Raw genomic sequence first — 16,942 nt, 5'->3', positions numbered from 1 at the left:
GCCAGGGGGGAGCCCCCGGACCCCCCTTACTGCAAAGGGAAAAACTCTAAATCAGGCTCCACAACTCATCAGGTATTGGTACTTCAATGGGCATGGGTCAGACTAGTTTTGGATTTGACCAATCAAACCCAATCCATTACCTATTTTAATCCATTTTAACTTTTAAGGTGCATAAAGGGTTGTTTTTATTCATTATTGCATGGTGCTTGATACACACAAACACCTGCATGTATACCTATTTTTTCTCAAACAAAAAAAATACACACATGTGCACATACACACATAGCTGTGTCTTACCCCTATACCCCATACTTTTGTAAATTCTGATGTTGTACCCTATGTGCCCACACCTGCATCCATACCCATAGCTGTACCTATGTGACAGTTTATAGATTCAACAAGATTTCATTAGAAAAAAGTGAACAAGAAGCTCTTTGCAGCTTGAATCAACCTTTATCTATTGTTTCATATTAATAGATGAATTCTGGCCCTTATGTTGACAAGCTACTTTTAGTGAATGCTAGTGGCAAAAAAGTTAACACACTACATTTGAATAATAAAGTTACCCAATTTTTTAATTGTTTGATATTAAGTTTTTTTATTGAATATTCTTATATGTTAGCGTATATATGTGCTTTACTCTCATTTTGAAGAGTTTTGGACAAATATATTAACATTTGGTTGTTAATGCTAACATGCATTTTCTAATTATGACATGATGTTGTTAATGCTAATATGCATTTCGTTGTTATTTTTTTATTGAATGAATGCTCATATTTTATTTCTTAGATACTTACATAGATCAACTTGTTACATTAATGTTACTTTTACATGTTAATCTCATATTCTGTCAATATTTATTTGAGATTTTTTATTTCTTGTTGGTTGTTGCTTCATCAATAAAGCATTATTTATTTATTTATAATTTTAGATATTTTTTACAGTTTTTTTTTAAGTTTTCAAAAAAAAATTTTGAGGCTTACGCTTTACACCTCGCCTCAGATTTTGGTGGAGTGCCTCGCTACGCCTCAACGCTTTTCACAACACTGCTTAGGAACTTGCAGATAGAAGATATATTTATAGATTTACATATGTTAATATAAACATAGAGAAGTATTCCCATGCCTAATCACTTAAGAAGGGTTTGTATTTGCAGCTCCATGTGATGCATGGCTTCCTTATTCATCTCTTTCACATTTTCAGTATGATAGGATATGATTTTCAGAAGGAAAGTCAGGCTGGGACAAGTCCTAAATTAGAATCAATTATAGGACCTATCAGTCAGGATTTTAGCAAGAAACCATCAGATCATTGCATCTAAGACAACAACCAATGTCCAAACTAGCATGGTATCGTTATCCCCTAGAGTTGCCAAGCTGCAATGCCAGTTATGTCATACAAGGCCTACAAAAGTGTACTGCAACTATGGTTTTTACCAGAGTTACCGAAAGCGCCTAGGTAAGTGGGGAAGCGCGCTTCGAAAGCGCGAAACGTCACGCTTCCAAAACGCGCGGGGAAGCGCCCTTTTTTAATGGGAAGTGTGCTTCCCATCACGCTTCCCCTTCGCTTCACCCATTTTTTCAATATTTTTTGTATTTTTTATTAATTTTTTTTATTTTTTATTTTTTATTTTTTGCTTCCCCCTCGCTTCCTAGGTCGCTTCCGAGACGATTCCCGATTCGCTCCTAAGTGGTCCCACACTTCTCGATTCCTAAAATTTTGAAAGTGCCTTGCTTCCCGCTTCCTCAACTGGCAACCATGGTTTGACATATTTTCAATATCAGAGATTAAGGGTGTGTTTGCCTGCCATGGAAACATGTGTGTTTCTGCAGAAACACATGAAAACCATTGTGTTTCCGCAGGCCCCAACATGGCAATCCATGCACGGAGTCTTCTTCCGGTGCACACAAGCACACCCTGAAAATATTTGGAGTAAGGACATAATATCAATTGCTTCTCCAATTCCACCACCACTGAATGCTTTGAAGCCTTTAATTTAATGCATTCAATTTTCTTGATGATAATACTTCAAAATAATCTAATGTTACATAGCTACAAACTTACATTCATAAGCCTCCACCTCAGATGTTGCACTATACTATGACAAGTGTTTGCCGATACCACATCATCCCTTTTTTTTTAGGAAAAGATACGTCATCATCCTTTATGTGGAACTCAAATGAAATCTTATTCCACCAATCATTTTGTAAATGATCATTGTAAGACATCCTCTTATGAACATCGAGTGCATTCTGGAGATATGTCCAATGAAACAGATAGCCTAGACAATTGCAACTAAGAAAATGGAAAGGTATGCTAACTTAAAATTTGGTCAATATATCAAAACATTGGTACTCCTATTTTCTGGCTAAGATGGTACAAGGATATAAAAAAGAAGCCAAGTAAATTGATTGTCTCCCCTATGCATGTGCTCAAATGTCTAAGTGGAGTCAGAAATGCAAAACAGGAATACCAAAACTATACCCTCTTTCCATATGCATATACTGATAAATGACTAACTTGTATTTAAGAAAGCAAAACAAGAATCACCAATACTACTTAAGGTAGGTAGTGTGACATAACACACAACCAGCTAAACTGAACAGAAAAGAAAAGAGTGAAACTGCAGTCATGAAATCATCAATTGATAGCAATCTAGAGATAATCCAAGTTCATTTTGAACATCAGGAATGCGCACATTGCATGGATTATGATTATTAACTAGCATTTCATTTCAGAGGAAAAACAGAACAATAGCAATCCCATGAATTCAATATCGCAGAAGTGATCCTGATCCTGATATCTTTATTAAGTAATAGACCAATAACTAGAGAAAGCTGCTTGCATTACCATTTAAATCTGTCTTTACTATTTGAATAGATAAAGGCTGTCAACTTAAGTAAGAACTCTATGTGAAACCGCCTCAGTTCTTTTGTCTCAAAAGCCTAGAATTACAACAATTGAATCTCTCATAGCCTGCCTTGAACAAGAGGTAGGAAGCCAACCGTGTTAAAAAATAAGCTTCAGTGAATAAACACCCATTTGAAAGACAAGAAATAGAAAACAAACCTAATTATTCTAATTCTTTTGACAATGATTGCACCTAACATATTCGACACCTTTTACAAAATAAACATTCACGTATTCAACATTACTTGGTCTGAATATATGGATCAGATTAGTGGGTCGATATAGTGCAAAATATTGAAAATGTTAAGCTTCACACCTAAGAAGCTCGTCAACAAATGCTAACAAGTGCAAAAAAAATGAGCAAACCATAAAGTCTGTTATAGCCAAGCTATTGTATCCAATAATACAAAGGCATAATAGAGGTTTCAACAATATATAGAATAAAACATGAAAAATGTACTTAACAGGGTATGAACCTAAGAAGTAAGAAAATGCACGTCAACATTATGAAAAGAGTTATCCTCCAATAGAAGGCTAAATTGTGGAGGCACTTAAAACAGTTCAAGAGGTCTCAGGAGCCTGCTGGTTAACTCCAAATTTTACCAATAATTTGTTAACTGATTCTGGTGAACAAACTTGGTATTTCACCTCTCCGTTAGGAGCTATGGAGATCTCAGCCAGTTCAAGTTTGTCAGAAGTGAGGCTTGTGCTGTCCATGGTTTTGCTAAGCACTTTCAACACTAACTGAACGGCCTCTTCTCTCGTGATGTCATCCTTGTATTCCTGTTTAAGCATGGACTGTGCAGCCTGGTTATTTGCTCCAATTGCAGCAGCCTTCCATCCTCCATAGTTTCCACTTGGATCACTCATGTATAACTGAAACCCAAAGTTCTTGTCCCAACCAGCAAACAAGAATGACACACCAAATGGTCGAAGCCCACCAAACTGTGTATATCCTTGCTTTGTATCACACAGAGATTGCACTAGCTGCTCGACAGGCATAGGTTCCTGGTAAGCATACACATAACGTTGAGCTTGAACACGAGCTGTGTTAATCAGAATGTTAGCATCAGACATGATTCCTGCCACAGCGCATGCCAAATGATCATCAATCTTGTACATCTTCTCCGTAGACTTTGATGTTTGAAGAAGCTTTGATGTCACTTTTTTCTCCCCAACCAAAACAACTCCATCCTTGGCCAGAACCCCAATTGCAGTTCCAGCATTTCCTATAGCTTCCATAGCATACTCAACCTGGTAAAGCCGACCTTCTGGAGAAAATATGGTCGTTCGACTATCATACCTCCTAGACATCTTGGCTAATAACTGCAAAAGGAAACAAAACAGAGCTGTCTTCTCAGATAAATAAATTTAAAAAAAATATCTTCATAATAAGCTGCTACATAAGCACGTAAACAGCAAAATTTGACATAAATGTCACGCACACACATCCCACCAGTTGATCCAAGATTGAAGCATCGATCAAAGGACTTAAAGAGACCTTATCCCATGTTAATACAGAAACCATGAAACCACGTGATCACCACATTGCAATGAAAAGTATGGGGCCAATATGGGCGACACCATGCTCATAAACCAAATCATTGGGCTCCAGAACCAGGTGCACAGGTAACCCTCCAAACCAAAAGCCCCCAAACAATGGGTTCAAGATAATCAAGAAGCAGATTGGAACTATAATTGACCTCTCAAGGTTACTTCATCCACACACACCATCTACAAGAGGCCATCACATATTTGCTGCCACCATTAAACACATCGGCCAGTCTACCTACACCCATCCATCTTCTTCAGACGTTTCGTCGACCAATTGGTGGGCATGATTACAACCCCAGATTTACGCTCTCAAAAAACATGCAGAACCCAGGAACTGCAATGGTTCATACTAAAATCCAACAAAAGGAGGATATCCAATATAATTTAATACAAAAAACCACCAAAACCTTCCGCATCCAAGAAGGAAACTCACAAGCTGGTCATTCCAAACTTAAGAAAAAGGAACAAAACCAACCACGGAAATCGTGATTCAGATATCAAAAAGACGACAAAGAAGAAGGAGACACTTACAGAGAAATTTGAAAAACAAAAAGAAAAGGGAAAAGGGAATCTCTAATCACGATGATCGTTACCCATCGAAACATCACACATCAATCATATTTACGGTCCGATCATAAAAGAAACACCATTCCTACTTTAAAAATGCAAGAAAAAAACACAAAAGAGGAAGAAATTGGGTTTAGGGTTTTATGATGGAGCAAAAACAAAGATCAAGACCAGATCAAGAAGATTTAAGGCATGGGTCGAGATCGAACTAAAAAATCGCGAAAATTGACACGAGAAACAAACGGGGACCGTGAAATTCCAAGAGAAATGAAGAACCAAAATGAAAGTAAATCATCTAAAATGCAGATTAAATAGAAAAGAAAAGAAGAAGAAGAGAGCTTACGAGCTCTGGAGCTGCTACGGAGAAAACTTGCGCGCTCGGTTTCCCTTCTTCGCACACTTGAGTCTGAATCTTCGCTTCATTATATAGGGATGGTTTGAAGAGCGCTCTTATTACATGAGTGCCTTGCGCTTATAACTTGGGTGAGGGGGCTTCCAGATCGTCGGATCTCTCAGGAACAAAGGGCTCGACGCGTCTAGGTCCTAATGACAAATCCCGGACTAGAAACCCAAACCGGTCGGATGTTGACCGGATCATTCTTGAACCACAAAAGATATTTTCTCCCCATCCGATTTGCTTCCCACAATAAGGGACCAGAACCCAATTTAGTTTTGTGAATTTAGGGATGTAAACGGGTCAGATCTAGGCATTACCGTGTCCAACATAAGATAAAAACAAATCTGGATCTGACTAGCTTAAAACCCAGTAATTTCACTTAATCGGATTTCGGTCTGGGTTTGAATGCAAAACTTAATACCAAAACTCGAATCCGATTATTATTTGGTTCCAAATTTGGCTACCGAACTAATTAAATGTGGATATGAGTTGGATGTCGAGTTACATCCGACCCATTGACATCTTTTTTTTATTGATATTGCTAGAAATTTTGCAACTACTGAACCATAGTCACATATATGTAGCAATCAACATAGCAATCAACATATATACCTCGTGAAGGCCGCACTCTTAAATGATCAAAGCAGGTTATATGTCCCCCCCCCCGAACAGGGCAGTTAGCTACATCTCATGTTCGGGGGTCCCAAAGAGCACCACGTATGTAAGCATGTGTGTCTCGTATCCCCATGTTTGTCAGCATTAATTAGCATTGGAGTTTGATGCGATTGCAAAGACTTAAGTACCCTCTCCTCCATTGGTGCCAAAAAAATGACGATTCTTGAAAAGGAGTGGTTGTAAAGACTTAAGTGCCCCGAAGATGATTATTTAAGACCCAGTCTCTGCACTGCAGGATTATCTGAGAAAGAAATCTCCCTTGGAGGAGGTCATGAACATCAACCCTCTCACTCTCTCTCTCTCCCTTCTCTTTCTGCTTCTATGCACATCCAACAGAAGATCTTACATTGCTCCATCAAGCACTGGCTGACCTGCACATTGACTGTTGTGGAGTCTGATTCAGAGTTTTTACCCTTACAGAAGGAGGGTTTGGGGGCTCCTCCCAGCGTGGGTAGCATCATTCAACTAAATGAGTTGTAGATCCTGATTCAGAGTTTTTACCCTTAAAGGAGGAGGGTTTGGGGCTCCTCCCAACGTGGGTAGCATCATTCAACTTGATTCGTTGTGGAGCCTGATTCAGAGTTTTTGCCCTTACAGGAGAGGGGTCTGGGGGCTCCTCTCAACGTGGGTAGCATCATTCAACTTGAAGAGTTGTGGAGTCTGATTCAGAGTTTTTACCCTTACAGAAAGGGGGGTCTGAGGGCTCCTCCCAGCGTGGGTAGCATCATTCAATTTGATGAGTTGTGGAGTCTGATTTAGAGTTTTTTCCCTTATAGGAGGAGGGTTTGGGGGCTCCTCCCAGCGTGGATAGCATCGTTCAACTTGATTCATTGTGGAGCTTGATTTAGAGTTTTTGCCCTTATAAGAGGAGGGTTTGGGGGCTCCTCCCAGCGTGGGTAGCATCGTTCAACTTGATTCGTTGTGAAGCCTGATTTAGAGTTTTTGCCCTTACAGGAGGGGGGTCCGGGGGCTCCCCCCGGCACGGGTCCCGGGTGTCGTGGTCAAAAAATGCACAGGGTATCGTGGTGAGAAAGACATATTTTTGTGCCCTGAAGATGATTATTTAAGACTCAGTCTCTGCACTGCAGGATTATCTGAGAAAGAAATCTCCTCTGGAGGAGGCCATGAACATCAACCCTCCCACTCTCTCTCTTTCCCTTCTCTTTCTGCTTCTATGCACATCCAACAGAAGATCTTACATTGCTCCATCAAGCACCGGCTGACCTGCACATTGACTGTTGTGGAGCCTGATTGGAAGAAATCAATGGAAAATCCAACAAGGAGCATGCCAGAATCAAGATGTGGATGTCAAGCGAGAATGGTGTTGTGCAACTCAAATAACACAAAATAATAAGGGTCTAGTTTTTAGTTAAAATGAGGAATGAAATGACAATAGAAATCGCTGAAAATTTACAGAAATAAACTAGACTCAATAAAGAAGACACCAATTTTTACGGATTTGGAATATGACCTCCGGTTAGGGAGATATGGCCCTGACAAGTTTGTCCTAATTCGGATAGCGATTTACAGTGATTTGCTTACTGAATAACACTACAAATCGCTATAGTGATTTGCGGAAGACACCACAAATCGCTATAGCGATTTGCGGAAGACACTACAAATCGCTATAGCGATTTGCTGAAGACACTACAAATCGCTATAGCGATTTGTAGTGTCTTCCGCAAATCACTATAGTGTTTCGTTGGAGACCCGAAAATGCTACAAATTGTTGTAGGAAAGCTCGATAATACTACAAATCGTTGTTGGAAGGCCCAAAAAAAAAATGGTCCGGAGGGCGCTGCCCCCCGAGCCCCCGCCAGAGGCGGCCCCCCCTGGACCTGCGCCCGCTGACCGCGCAATGGGATCCACGCCGGAGGGGAGCCCCCGGACCCTCCTCCTGTAAGGGCAAAAACTCTAAATCAGGCACAGAAGTAGAGAGAGAAGGGAGAGAGTGAGAGGGTTGATGTTCATGGCCTTCTCCAAGGGGAACCCTTTACCTCCCTTGATTTCTTCTCTAGAGAGAGAGGGTTTTACAGTGTTTTACGGAGAAGGAAGAAGAAGAAGATGACGATGGAGCAATGTAGGATCGTTTGTTGGATGTGCACAGAAGTAGAGAGAGAAGGGAGAGAGAGTGAGGGTTGATGTTCATGGCCTTTTCTAGGGAGAACTATTTGCCTCCCTTGATTTCTTCTCTAGAGAGAGAGAGGGTTTTACAGTGTTTTACGGAGAAGGAAGAAGAAGAAGAAGATGGCGATGGAGAAATGTAGGATTGTCTGTTGGATGTGCACAGAAGTAGAGAGAGAAGGGAGAGAGAGTGAGAGGGTTGATGTTCATGACCTTCTCCAGGGAGAACTCTTTGCCTCCCTTGATTTCTTCTCTAGAGAGAGAGAGAGAGAGAGAGAGAGAGAGGGTTTTACAGTGTTTTACGGAGAAGGAAGAAGAAGACTTTGAAGAGTCAACACCATCCTCGTCTTTCTGGATGGAGGACATGTTTGTCCTTTTTTTGAACGGAGAAAGAAGAAGAAGACTTTGAAGAGTCAACATCATCCTCGACTTTCTGGATGGAGGACATGTTTGTCCTTTTTTTGAACTGTTTGTTTTTTCTTTTTTGAATGAAGGGCATTTTTGTCATTTTCTCAAACCATCACTTTATGAGAAGAATAACAAAAAAGGGTACTTAAGTCTTTGCAACAACACCAGAGTCCGATGCAAAGTTATGTCAACATACACGGGAATACGAGCCCCATGTGCTTGTATACGTGGTGCCCATTCAAAGCCCCGAACACAGACGTGGGATTCAGTGAATCATTGGGGGCGAACATACACCATTCTCTCTTAAATGATCGAGTATAAAAACCAATTGTCCGTACCCCATGGCTATTTAGAGTTATTTGTGGTCCCAACTTGCTTCCCACCAATGACTTTTTTAATAACAATTTCTGGCAACTATTTCTTACTTGCATATGCTTAATGATGTGAAGAAAGAGGAGTCAGAATTGCAGTATGATTACTGGTTTCCCTTTCATATCATTTTTCTGATTGCCTAAAATTTGATGGATTCACAATAGCTTCTCTCATGTGGAAATTCTGCACCATCGTGTGAGCTTGAATTTTTCTGGACGTTTTGGTAGGCCTTTTTAGTATTTAATATTTGTTAACTAGTGCAGCGATGTGTATGAATTTCGGTAACAAAAACAGTCTGGCAGAAGTAATGGATTCCAATAGAATATCATGTCAAATGATTTTCTTGGTTTGTTGTCTTTGAAAAGTAAGACAAGCGGTTGCTACTTTAAAAAAATGGAAGAAAAAAGTAAGATAAGCTGCAGATTGTACAACATTCATATAGCTGAGTCTGATTACACAGTTATTATTTTGTAATCCTTTTTGTTTATATATTAACACAGGGATGCTTTTCTTGAACAAATGGTTCAGTTTAACAAGATAAGGTAATAATTTCTGGTTCATGTCTTTCTTGATGGCATGCTTCTTTCTTCTAAAATTTTTAACTGGTTTTGATAAACAATGTCTCACACTCTCAAATTGCATCAATTACTAAAGTTGTACCCTTAACTGATATTATCACACTTTCATTACCCAAGGCAAATGAGCAAGATAAGTTGTACTGATGGGACTTATGTCTGATAGTGTCTGCTAAGGGAAATTTTCCATGTGTTCATAAGATTATGATAGCTGACCATGAATGGCTAGATAAGAGAGTTGAAATGGTTGACAGATACTAGCGATACTGCCATATTTTCAGTCCTTTTTCCTACTCTTTGAAAAAGTTATGGGTTTGCTTGCCTCTTCGACTTTGATTTTTACCTTCTTCATGCTTATGGCTATAAGAGGGTTCAAGATTGCCTTTTTACATCAAATTATGCAAGCAAACTGCTTTTGAATTAGAAAACTTATTTCAAAGTGCTAAACGAGTTCATTTATTTTCTTCATTTTATTTTTATTGGAGTATTCATGAGAGAACGGTCTGTGTTTGGGTTTCATTTTCCATTACAACAATTTCACTGAAAAAAGAAAAAAGCTCTTAGTATGTAACTTTAATTGGCCTTTGCAGGGAAGTTCAAAAGGCTTATGAAGCACGCCTGCATCGACAATCTTTTGAAGAAAAAGATTGAGATCGCATTTTGAAGGTATACATCCATTAGGCGTATATGCAATTGAACGTCCTTTAATTGCTTTAACTTGTTTGTTGCTGAAGCACATTTTACCAATTCTAGATTTTCTTTATCATGCATTTTTTATGTTACATACTATTGGTGTGGCAATTTTATCTCTCCATATTGCACTTCTTCTGTTTCCCAACATTGATAGGATTGATTTATTGTTGAAGAAAGAGGCGCTTAAACTGTTGTTTGCTGCTGTTTTGCATTAGTGACATGGATTTGGTAGAAACAGAGATTCAAAAAACCTGTGATACGCTCGTGTGCATGATGCTATGATAACAGTCAATCAGTTTAAAGATAGATTCATCAACTTTGACAATGGTTAAACTGTTGAGCAGAGATGTCATAAGGTTCTCCATTATCTTATGAAGGTTGTAGCTAAGATAGACTTGTTCATAGTTGAATCTTGATAATAATTGTAAGGATCAGGCTCTAATAGTAGGAAGCGTGGAAGTCTCTGATGATGACTTTCTAAACACTGAAACCCATACTTGTTCATTACATCCTTGACACTGAAGCCCATACCTGTTCATTACTTCATTGACACTCAAACCCATATTTGTTCATTACTTCAGTAATAAAACTAGTGTAGTACATGGAATTCAGCCTGTATTTTTTTATGAGGGTGATAGCTGTTTTCTGATTGATTCTCTTAGTAGTATTGTAACATGAAATAATGTCAGTTAAATGTCGGTGACTTTCATGATGAGCAGCTTTGCTTGTTGAAAGCTCCCTGATTTGGTTTTTCTCCTTTGACTTGTGATCCTTTTTAGTTATTCCATTTATTTTGTGACTTGAAATCGTTGGCCTTTTTCATGAATGTGTTAAATATGAAGCTTCTGTCTCAAATGACCAAGTGGTCTTGCTTGCTCTTCACTAGTCAGACTTGGTCTCACTGAAAAATATTCAATTGATTCAAATATTTTTGGTCCCCTGTATTTTGATAATGATGGTGGACTTAATTAAGCTGGCCAGAAGATGGAGACAGAAGCATTTGCTGACCTTCATGCTGCTATAGAAGATAGGGAGAACAACCTAGCATGTGTTAGAGATCAAATACATGGTACCAGGAAAGAGCTTGAAGGAGATCAAGCCATATCTAATCAGGTCAGTGTCACCAAGTACAAGTTCAAGCACAGGATCACTAAAAGATTGATAATTCTGGCTTTTTGCCTGGAAAGTCCCTTTCTGAATGCAGTTTAAGCTCTAAATCTGACAGAACACATTCAGCTGCATTATCAATGTGGGCTCTAAGAAACTGGTGTCAATGTTTGTTCAAATACACGCGGTAAATCTGAAGGAATATCTCATTTTATTGGGAAAGCATTTTGAACTAGAGGATGACATTATTCTATTTGTAATTATGGATAAATTGTAGCTCCTACAGATCAATTTTTGGTGAAGGAAGAAAGTCCATTGGTATCACATGAAACATCAGAACTAGAAAACAGTTGAAGCTCTAAACTGATGGGAATAAGCTTCATGGAAAATTGGGTCTCTCAGATACATGTAGCACATAGATACTATTGACATTGAGATTTGGAGAAATTACCAATCAGAAAAATGAACAAATAAAACATGTAAATTATCAATACTTCTTAGGTTGGAAACTAAAAGATTATTCCCCTTTGACAACCCAACTTATGAAACTAAGAGATGAAACTGGGTTAAAGCGACGGGAAAGATCTAGAATATTGGAAAAATGGCTTGAACATTTGAACTGGAGGGCAGGTCAGCAGAACTCTTATATGCACCATTTTTCTTTCATCTAAAAAAACAGAGGGCATTATTAACTTGCATGCACACAATTTCTTATGCCAGTGTAACGTACCTCAGGCATCAATAGTTAAGGTCCTGTTTTGCAATTGTGTTTTATGCATTCTTTCAATTGTGTCCAGGTGTCACAGGAGATGGACAATCTTCAAAGAAATTTTTTTCTCATGGAAGCAATCGTGAAAGAAACAAAAGAGTTGCAATCCCTTTCCAAATATCCTTTTTATTCACCCCACAACAAGCATTATCATCTTCATATGGTTTCATTTACAAGAGTGATCTTTAACAGCCAACAAGCAGACTGCTGAGGCAGAACAAAAATACACATATACATGCCCAAGCTGTAAAACGGATAACATGGAAGAGATACTTGGAAATGTCGCTGAAGCATCACAAGACTTCTGAAACTACCTGAAGTTTTCGGCACAGGTCATATTGAATCTCATATGATATGATTTCCATCAAGTATTTCTATGAGACTCATAACATGTACGCTACCTTTTCCCTTTTCTTTGAAAAAACTATACATAGTTTGTGCTCTGTACATGGTCTGCAATTATACTCGAAAAAAAAATGCAGAAATAAAATCATAAATTCCAAGCATCTCAATGCAAAAATATGGAGTTATTTGACTATTATTAGCTCTAAGCACAATTCTCCAGCTATCATCACTGGAACAATCAAGGTTTCTTTTGTACCATTATTAGCAGCATTAATCATCAATTCCCAATGCTGATGTTTGATCTCATCATATATTGGTCAACAAGCATAGCAAAATGAAGATGACTTATCCTGCAAAAGCTTGGCTGGAGAATCAAGCTCTGTAACAGTAACTGAAGGAAAAAAAAAGAAAAAGAAAAGGAAGAGTGAATCCATTTGCAGAAACAGTAATTCAAGCTGTATGATATTACCAAAAATTAGCATACTATTATGAATGAGTAGAATCCTATCTGTAACACCTCAAAATCGTGGACTTGAAACCTTTTATGAAAAAGGTTAAAAGCTTTGAAATCAATCGTTTATTAGAGTTTGAAACAGATGTTCAGCGAAAAATCATGTTTGAAATAGCAAGTCATTGGACCTTAGGCGCATTACAACGCAAACTCCCATTTACAAACCGATTTGCAACTTAAATATATATTTCAATGAAATGAAAAGAAGAACAAAGTTTTGGTAATACAGTTTTAGTAATCTAGAGTTTTAATCAAAAGAGATACTTTCAAAAAAACTTTATACCACGTTTACCAAAAGTATCCTCAGGAGTGCAACGTCAGGGAAAGGGCCTCGCCTTAAACGCATCACGTCATCGTGTCATTGCAAGTTGTCTCAACCTGTCCACCACCTGCCCATGAAACGGGTCAGTCTCACAACAGACTAGTAGGGGTGCAAAAGATAAGGAGAAACAAATGCTGCAATAAGCAAGATATTCGCTAGAGCAAGCAGGAAAAAACAAGACTAGCAGACTAACCAAACGAATTGTGGAGTAAACAAAACTTTAGTAAAGCAAACAGCTAAATACAAGAGCAGTAAGAACCATAGTGCTAAATAAGCAACAATCCAACTGAATAAGACAAGCATTCATAACAATGCTCGCAATACATACAATTACTATTAGATGGTTTAGTCCCTCGATAAGTAACTAGTTAAATCGTAAGGCACAAACTATTGCATCACAAGCAATTCATAAGCTACACAGGATAATCAATCATACGGTAGCAGTTATATCACAATATGTAAGCAGCTTATAAGACAAACGACTACATCAGTCTTAGTTGCCACCAGTTCATAGACTACGAGCTGTATGCAATCACATCAATCATAAGAGACACACATCAACGAACTGGTATGAGAAGCTAGTTATTACTATACAAAGAACTGCGTAAGCAGTTTAACCAACTAGAGTAACTCCTCGACAGGCATGCATAGCTCAACGAGTAGCGTACTGAACTACCAAGTAAGCAAGCAATGAATTCACGTTACAACATACATATCTCGTAATCATGTGTGTAAGTTATACCTTGTTCTCATTATGAGCAGGTCAGTGTGGGTACGCACAAGGCAAAAACATAGAAACAGTCGAGATTGATTCGAGGGTCCATTATGCTATGTATTTTATTATACCCTGAATGACTAACTGAGTCCGCTCCTAAGGGGACGACCAGTGGCCAAGAGAGTAAGTCCCCAAAGGCAAACTGGGCCTATGGATGCATCCAACTTCTGCAGAAGTGTCAGGCGACTACCACCTAGGATAATTATGGTAGCCCTATTTTCCCTAACCTCTGATGACTGGGGAAGTCGGACCTTTACCCGTAATAGCCATTAATGGTATGTCCATCAGAGTTTTGTACCATCCATCCTCTCTCTTGATGAACCATCCCGAACGAGCACGACGGGGGGTTTCTTAATCGCCGTCCCATTCTACATGCTCTGGTCTTTTGACCCAATCGAGCATTTTGCCTGTGAAGGCGCATAATTATCATTATGTGAATTACACACACCATTGCAGGTTCGAGGCAACTACACACCTTCATCCTACTCACCGCAGTACGCAACGTACCTATTCAAAAGTACAACCACGATGAAAGGGGTAAGGATCTCTCCCAAAAAATCCCCCAACACATCTGTTTTACAGAAGTCCACGGTGAACTCATTCAAGTTTCAACTTATCGTGTTCGGGTCCTTTAGACAATCGCAAGCATTCTACCTATTAGGCGAATATCAACATAACGAGATTTAACTTAAAGTGTCAATACACGTTTCGAAGATACTATAGACCTCTCGTCTAGCTCTTCGTAGTTTAAACATATCGTACGTGACTAAGAGTACAATTATAAAAGGAGGAGCATGGATTTCTCATAAGAAGTCCATCAACAATAATCTCACGAAAGAAGAAAGTGCGCCAACTATCTTGGTCTGACCAGAAAGCCTAGAAACTAGGTCTCGCATCAGAGGTGATGTAACGTCAATCTAGCGATGGTGCAAGTACCTCGATATGATTCTCGCCCTACTCGTGCAAAGGCTCCTAAACAGGGTTGTCTGAGTCGTATCAGATAGGCGAACTGAAGTTGTAACACATTTCTCCCAAATACATCGATTTAGGAGATCCAACCGCTATCTCGTAAAAGGCTTTCAAAATCTGCTTTGCAAAACTATACATTTCGAAAATAGGTTGGTGCTTAAAAAGTCATCCTTTGGAAAACCGTGTGCATTGTGTCTTTTAAGACAAATGAACAAGTTGAAATACGCTCGAAGTTGCTATCCGGGAGTGCAAGCTGACACGAGGAAAGGCCATGCACATCATAGTGTTGTGGCAAATCTATGAGCAAGACTCGATGTGCGAAGCTGCACCTCAAGCGTAAAACGCACAAGACACACATGAGGTATAAAACCATACCTCGACCATCGAAACACCCAAGCAGACAACTACGTAAGCAACTCATAGGGTATGGGATCCTATCCTGACATAGCAAGTGCAAAAGATGACTCGCGAGGCATGGAGTTGTCCCTCGATAGATCGATAAGTGTAAGCAAGTAAAAGAGCATACGACAGAGATAAGAATACATGCACGAGCAAAGCATATGCACGAAGTGCGATAGTAAAGTAAGGACGAACAACACATACAAAAAGTAAGTGCGAAAGCAAGCACGACTACAACAGGAAAGTAAGGTAGTAAGTAGTAAGGCCATGGCGCATAAAGCGCGGGGCAACAAGTAAATGCAGAAAGTAAAGTGCGAGAACGTAAAGGAGGACCAGGATTGCATCCTAGAGGAAAAGGCATATATATACAAGTGAATGCCATGGCGCAAAGCGCGAGGCAGCAGGAAAGTAAAGTACAGAAAGTAAAAAGGACAAGGATCATGAAATGCGTCCTTGAATGTAAAGACATGAATTAAAAGCCTGGGCACATATAGCGCGGCGGCAACAGAAAAGGAAAATGCAAGGAAAGTAAAGAAGACAAGGATTGTGAAACCGCGTCCTTGAATGTAAAGACATACATATATATTTTATACGTATACATATATCATCATCCTCCTTTAGTTATTTTTCCTTATTTAGCATTTATCCATTCATTATCCTTTTTCACAAGAATCCCCTACCTTGAGGGGTTGCGGGTCCTCGTACGCCTGCGGCGTAAGTAAGCACGAGCTCGAGCCACTAAGGCAAGCTGGATCCACCGTTCAACCTGCGAATGTTTAGAACATTAGTATATGTCGTAATATAAACGAGAAGCGGGTCCGGTAAGACCTGCGGTGGTACCAGACCCTAAACACGATGGTAGGCAGGGAGCCCAACTCCCTGCAGAAAAGCAACAGAGGCAGCAAGGCCTTTTGCAGGTTGCAGAGGCAGGAACTCTGTATCCTGCCAACAAGGGTGCCAGAGACAGGGGTGAGACCCTGCCTGGCAAAAAGCAGCAGAGGCAGAGAGCAGGAGCTCCCTGCCCGCCAGGACAGCGAAGGCAGTGGAGGAAATGAAAGCTCCCTGCTGAATATGCCACAACAGGACATGACACTCCCTGTCGAAACACAAATTAGGAGCCCCCTGCTGGGAAGGAGACAGGCAAGGGCTCTACCCCTGCCAGCAGAAAGATCAAGGCAGGGGGGTGAAGCCCCCTACCGAAAAACAAACAAGATGCAGCGCTTCGCCCCCTACTCGAAAATAGGAAGGCAGGGGTGCTTCGCCCCCTGCTAGAAACCAAAGGAGGCAGGGAGAGCCTCGCCCCCTGCCGGCAAAACGCAGGAGGCAGGGGGCAGAACCCCCTGCCGAGAAGCAACAGGAGAGCAAGAGGGCTCCGCCCCCTGCTAAAAAAACAAAGCAAAGGCAGGGGTGCCTTGCCCCCTACCAGGAAACAAAAGAAGGTAGGGGGGGCGAAGCCCCCTGCTGAGAAGC

General features: G+C 39.9%; 1 protein-coding gene across 1 annotated transcript; it reads right to left on the bottom strand.

Moving 5' to 3' along the window:
* Positions 1 to 3,270: 3,270 nt before the first annotated feature.
* LOC149840544 (proteasome subunit alpha type-4) lies at positions 3,271 to 5,449 on the bottom strand. Its single transcript, XM_090003200.1, has 2 exons — positions 5,375 to 5,449; positions 3,271 to 4,236 (listed from the first exon to the last, which is right to left on the bottom strand). Exon 2 carries the CDS (start codon positions 4,222 to 4,224, stop codon positions 3,472 to 3,474), a length of 753 nt encoding a protein of 250 aa, XP_089859326.1. The 5' UTR covers positions 4,225 to 4,236; positions 5,375 to 5,449; the 3' UTR covers positions 3,271 to 3,471.
* Between the last annotated feature and the right edge of the window lie 11,493 nt (positions 5,450 to 16,942).

This window comes from Nuphar pumila, chromosome 4, assembly GCF_984573655.1.
Source record: "Nuphar pumila chromosome 4, dmNupPumi1.hap1.1, whole genome shotgun sequence".
Lineage (NCBI taxonomy): Eukaryota > Viridiplantae > Streptophyta > Magnoliopsida > Nymphaeales > Nymphaeaceae > Nuphar > Nuphar pumila.
Note: the sequence above shows the minus strand (reverse complement) of the source record. Positions and strands in the feature narration are given on the sequence as shown.

Coding starts and splice junctions, on each gene's coding strand:
- LOC149840544 (XM_090003200.1), bottom strand. CDS start 4,224: ATGTCTAGGAGGTATGATAGTCGAACGACCATATTTTCTCCAGAAGGT.